Source organism: Frieseomelitta varia, unplaced genomic scaffold (assembly GCF_011392965.1).
Source record: "Frieseomelitta varia isolate USP_RPSP 00005682 unplaced genomic scaffold, Fvar_1.2 scaffold_355, whole genome shotgun sequence".
In the NCBI taxonomy this organism is placed as follows: domain Eukaryota; kingdom Metazoa; phylum Arthropoda; class Insecta; order Hymenoptera; family Apidae; genus Frieseomelitta; species Frieseomelitta varia.
The window spans coordinates 255,608-261,353 of NW_025110096.1; the positions used below are offsets into that span (position 1 = coordinate 255,608).

A 5,746-nucleotide genomic window follows, 5' to 3' on the forward strand; every position below is an offset into this window, starting at 1 on the left:
AACAAAAGCTGCAAGGATTTAAAAATTTCGAGTTTAAAAACTACGACTCCGCGTCGTCTCCCAAATAACTTTCTCGAGCAAGGTCATTCGAGTTACATTATTGAAGAAGAATCTCGATATTCGTCAGGGAGATGGACAGCGGCAGTGGAGCAAGGTTTTACTAAGTTATATATCATTTAAGCCAGTATTATTTAATCATTTCTAACGATCATTGATCACAAATGTTTCTCAAAAATTCAAAAGAAGAGCGTGAAAGTAGTCTAGAAGAAACAAAAGCTGCAAGGATTTAAAAATTTCGAGTTTAAAAACTACGACTCCGCGTCGTCTCCCAAATAACTTTCTCGAGCAAGGTCATTCGAGTTACATTATTGAAGAAGAATCTCGATATTCGTCAGAGAAATGGACAGCGGCAGTGGATGTTTCTCGAAATTTAATTCCGCGCGCCGTTCATAAACAAGCGCAACAAAAACGGATTATGCACGACCAAGTGTTTATTTTTCGCGGATGTGCGCGCGACGTCATCCAGGGCAGCGGCGGCGGGGGCGGAGGGGCATGCGGTTTCCTGAATACGTGCCTGAAAACGGTCGTGTTGCTCGCAGCATGCCTGCCAGCCCTTCTTTTGTGCCCTTTGCATTTAGGTAACTTTAATTATTCGCCGGGAAAAGTTCCTTACAAGTTTGAATAACTTTATAAGCAACTCGGCTACGGAATGCCCGCAACGCCCGCGACCCCCGAGGGGCCGGAACCGCGCGCCCTGCCCGGAAATGAAAAATTTTTAGAATTACCGTGTCGGCTTTAAACGGCCGTAATAAGCGTTTACGTTTAAAGCAGAGCTGAACACTCGTGTCAACTACGTGTCTGCACGCATACGTATTGATCCTTTTTTTTTTTTTTTTTTCATATCTGTGTAGAATAGAATACAATTGGCATAATACAATGCATACAGGATGGGTTACCACATATTGCCATTTAGATTTACGTCGTTATCGTTACACGAAGCGTCAAGTTGAATGGTTTCGAGTAGGGCATACATTTTGGTGATATACTGGTTTTCTTGTAGGTGGACGTGTAGAGGGCATACGAAGGTCATTGACGTTTCTTTAAACGGAATCATAAATTTTTTTATTACATCAGTTGGTGAACCTTGATATTCTTTACAAGAAAGAATTAACCTATTTGTGTTAGAAAAATCATTAGTTTAAGAGATATTTTAATTTTAATGTTGTTAGGAAATAAGACATCAATGGCCAATATGAAAGATCGTGTCATCACTGAGTGTAATAAAATAACACTAGGTACATTACACGATGTGAGTGAATTATCAATCTATCGATTGAGAAATGTCGTGATGTAAATGGTGGTCGCATTGAACCTTTTCTGTAAATAAAATCATTACAACATTAACAAAGAGGTCATGATTTCCTAGCACCATTAAAATTAAAATATCTCCTAAACTAATGACTTTTTAACATAAATAGATTAATACTTTTTTGTAAAGAATATCAAGGTGCATCAAGAAATCCTACAAGAAAATCAATATCATCAAAATGTGCCCCTCTCGAAACCATTCGACTTCATCTGAAACATTTTTCGCGTTGTAATAATGACGTAAATCTAGATGGCAATATGTGGTGACCCACCCTGTATATACATACGCACACACACGCATACACACACATGTACTACGACGTTCAGATAGGCGAATTCACTCGACAGAAGTCGACTCGATTCTTTTTTTTTTTTTTTTCTTTTCTTTTTTATGTTTTCCTTCGTTCTATCAATTGGAAACACATGATCCTTCGTACCCGCATGCATAAAACGCAATTAGGAAACGCCTAGTCATTGATGCTGTTTAATTGCTCATGTTTCCACTGGGCGATAATCGTGGTATCACGTGTAGACGGGGCAAGGGAACGCAAATGAGAGGGAATTCATATAATTGTATCGATATATGCAATAATCCGACCGTGAAACAAACTTCCGCGCGTCGCGCGTCGACGAAGACTATCGCGTCGCGTATTGATTCGGTAATTTTATCACAACTTTGTCGCATCGAGCTTGAAAACACTGAAATACCTTGTACTTGTCATTACTCGTCAAACGGAGCGTGATCACGGAAGTTCGAAGCGTGAAACGAGCCTCTGCATGTTTCAAATATCGAATGCACGCATCAAATGTTTACTCGAACCGTTGAAACGCAGACGAGAAACGCAACGCAGTTCGAGTGATCGCGCGATCTTTTCCAGACACTGGCAGAGACTCGCCGCCGGAACCAGCGCCGCCGGAAGTGCCGCCGCGTGGCCCGTCTCTGCACGCCACGCACACGCTACGCACGCAGCAAAGTCGAAACGGCTGTCCACCGAACACCACAGGGAACTTTACCGTGCCAACCGAACAGATGCAGTCGGAGAAGTATTCGGGTAAGTACACAATTGCACGTTGCACTTCTTCAATCGCAGGTCGAACGAAAAGTTCGAAAAATTTTCGCTCGTCGATCGTCCATTTATATTACCATCGAACATTAATACAGGCATTAATACTTGACCCTTTCAACTCGATTCGATTCCAATGTTGCTGTGCGTCCACTTTGCATTTTAAATTAATTAAACGAATGTACAACGATAAGAATTCAATGTCTGTTTATTTATTTATTTATCGTCATAGTGTAGAGCGGAAAGAAAAGTTTTTCTATGGTTATCATAGATGTATTCTACACCTTCGATTGAATGGAAATACTAAATAGTGAAGAATCTGTCGAAAAATTAACTTTGATCTTAGATCTCGAGGTCAAAATTTTTTTTTGCATTGTATTCTAATTATCACGAAGGTAAAACTTTTCCAAGCAATCATAGGTCGCAACCTAATGGTTCTCTTGAAAAATGGCAAAAAAGTTTCTTAGTCAGTTAACACTGCGGACGCGTGAGTCCTGACAGCGACTTTATAATTCTGGACGTAATGTTTATACTTCAAGTACTATTAACAGTTAGTTTTATCCTTTGATTATTTAGATTATTTCACACTAATGCTACAACTATGACAAATCAAATAAATATCCACGCGTCCAGAACCATAAAGTCGCTGTTAGAACGCACGCGTCCGCAGTGTTGAATGACTAAGGAACTTTAGTTTCATTTTTCAAAAGAAAACTGACTGTGATTCCCTCGAAAAGTTTTCCTTCGTAATGAGTGAAATACAATGCAAAAAATGAGAAAAAATTTTGACCCTGAAATTCAAGATCGAAAATCGAAGGCGCAGAATTCACGAAACAAACTTTCCTTTCCACCCTGTGCAATCTATTTTTTATAATTTTCCTGATACAATTTCCAAATTTGCATTTATAATGTGGCACACGAATTCAAATGGTGAAATGTCGTTTTATAATAACAGCACCAACTTGTTTGTACACCAACGACTTCGAATTCTGCGCGATTAATTTATGTACGTCGGCCACAAAGGAACATTCAGCGTGGCAATATCGCACAGCGAACCAGCCCCCTTCGTCCGTGTTCACGCATGTCGATCGCTGACGCATCGGATCAACCTCCTACGCGATTACTCGGAATTAATTAGGGAACGGCTGACGAAGTGCACGCGTCGGCAGCGTTCCTCATTATATCCACGGCCCTTCGACGCTTTATTGAATTCTCGGTGATACATTACCGATGCAGGCCCTTCGATTATGAAAATTTTAAAAAAGATAAAATCACCGAGCGAGGGGCGAGCCGAGCCGGCGCCCGCGGGAACTCCAGACGGCGGAGGAGGCCGTCTTCCCGTGTTCGAACGGAACGGAACGACGGAGCTCCGAGTGAATTTATTAAAACTGATTACTATTTAATTCGTCATCCGCGAACGAGAAAACGGATCGTCGGCGAAACGTCGTGAAAGTAAGTTGCAGTAAGATGGAACGGCGCCTCAAGTTCCTTGGGGTGGTTGTTTTATGAACGAGGCCGGATCTGGATTTTCGCGAGAGATTATTTTTTTTTAGAAAACTACGACTGTTTCTCCATAATTATCTCTAAGTCATGTTTTTACTTTCTCGACAGTAGTTGAATAATTCAAATATGAAGATATTGCGCGTATCTAATTCCAGCACTAAACTTACTACGACCAGCCAAACGACCGTTTAGAATAATACCTGTATTATTGGTTATTACACTGCTTCGTAACTTTTGTTATAGTATACGTATGCAATGAATCTTTCAATATTCGCTACTTTGCTTATTGTTCTTTTTTTTTTTTCTGGGAGAGAGAAACGTAGTCTGTCTTACCTGCCACCACCGATCGTTCAACCGATTTATATTCTTTGTACTAGCATTCTCTCGAATACTCGACTCTGAAACTATACAAAATCGTTACAAATGAAGGGTAATGCAATGCGTTTAGCTTTGAAAACTAAATGCGATAAAATTATATGCATTCGTCGCACACCTACATGCACGCAGCGCATAAAATATGTTACATCATATCTACAAATATCGAGCGAAAAATGTGCTCCAGCAAACTACGAGTAGAAACACACTTTGCACAAATTACGAGGTTTATTTCGTAATGATAACAGAAATCGACGAAACCATCGCTTACAAACCGGTAAATTATACGAGAACTGGAAAGTTACAACATAGTTCTAATCTATTATGTCGGTATTATTTCAACGCCAGATGCGCACCCTACCAATATTAATACCGATATATTCGCGAAGAGAAGGAAGATCGGTTATTGTCCGCAGTGACCTTGTTACCTGACGGAGCGTATCATCGGAGCTGGCCGGAAAATTCGCGGGGGAAGGTGGGGTGGATTCGGGCTCGAGATAATGCGGTTCAGTTTTCAACGGAAAGTGTTTAATTTCGGCGCGCGCGCGCCCGCGCGCACGAGCCCTCTCTGTCCCGGTTATGGTGGAGATGCGAGATCGCTGTACGCTGTACGCTGCGAAATCTGTTTAAACTAATGGCGAGCAGTCCCGGGGATTTTGCATTAACGCCCCCGTTAATTCATTGTAAATATACCCGGTGTGTATTCGTTTCTCTATATTTCTATGTACATACCATTAGTATATTGCTCGACGACTAAACATCGTTTGTACCGCTGGCAGCAACGCTCCCCCTCCATCGCCTCCTTTTCCCCGGTTCCCGAATATTCCACGTAACACACGCGCGCGCCCTCTCGAGCACTCCCCTCCCTCTCAGCTCGATCGCCCTACGCCGTGTTGTATGCGCGATTTACATACTACCGCGTTCGATTCACGTTTACCGATGCTATAAACACTTCTACGATAATAGGAACGCGGTATTAACCAGCCGTGGTTATCGCCGGTCATTAATCATCCGACGCTGCCTCTGGAGACGATATTTTCCAATGTTCGAGACCGTGTTAAAACGTGTTTACAGGACACTCGATCGACGTCACCGGCAGTCGATCGAGTTTCCATCTTCTCTCCGTCCCCCACACCTCCCCTCGCCCGCAGCTCCCTTTACAGCTTTCACGCTTGCCGGAACGTTGCGTTGAAGGATAAAGTTTCGCGTCTGCCGCGACAACTAAAAGTAGCGCGCGGATGGAGTGACGAGTTTGCCAATCCCTTACGAATTATCGCCCTCCGCTTTCCAGAAGGATTCACCGTGACGAGAGAATATCCACGACGGCTGAAAATATGCGAGCGTGTCGTTAAACCCTCGAGTTTATTTAACCCTCTCGCTACCGCAGTGTTTGAAACGCCAATGGTTCGAACTGTTGAACTGCTTCTTTATAATAA

General features: G+C 42.3%; 1 protein-coding gene across 1 annotated transcript in view; it reads left to right on the forward strand.

Moving 5' to 3' along the window:
• LOC122530809 overlaps window positions 1–4,729 on the forward strand; it is a 141,087-nt gene extending 136,358 nt beyond the window's left edge. Inside the window, exons 7-8 of the mRNA XM_043658121.1 lie at window positions 2,247–2,420; window positions 4,659–4,729. Of these exons, the coding sequence (XP_043514056.1) occupies window positions 2,247–2,420; window positions 4,659–4,729 (245 nt within the window). The remainder of the gene's footprint in view (window positions 1–2,246; window positions 2,421–4,658) is intronic.
• The last annotated feature ends 1,017 nt before the right edge of the window (window positions 4,730–5,746 follow it).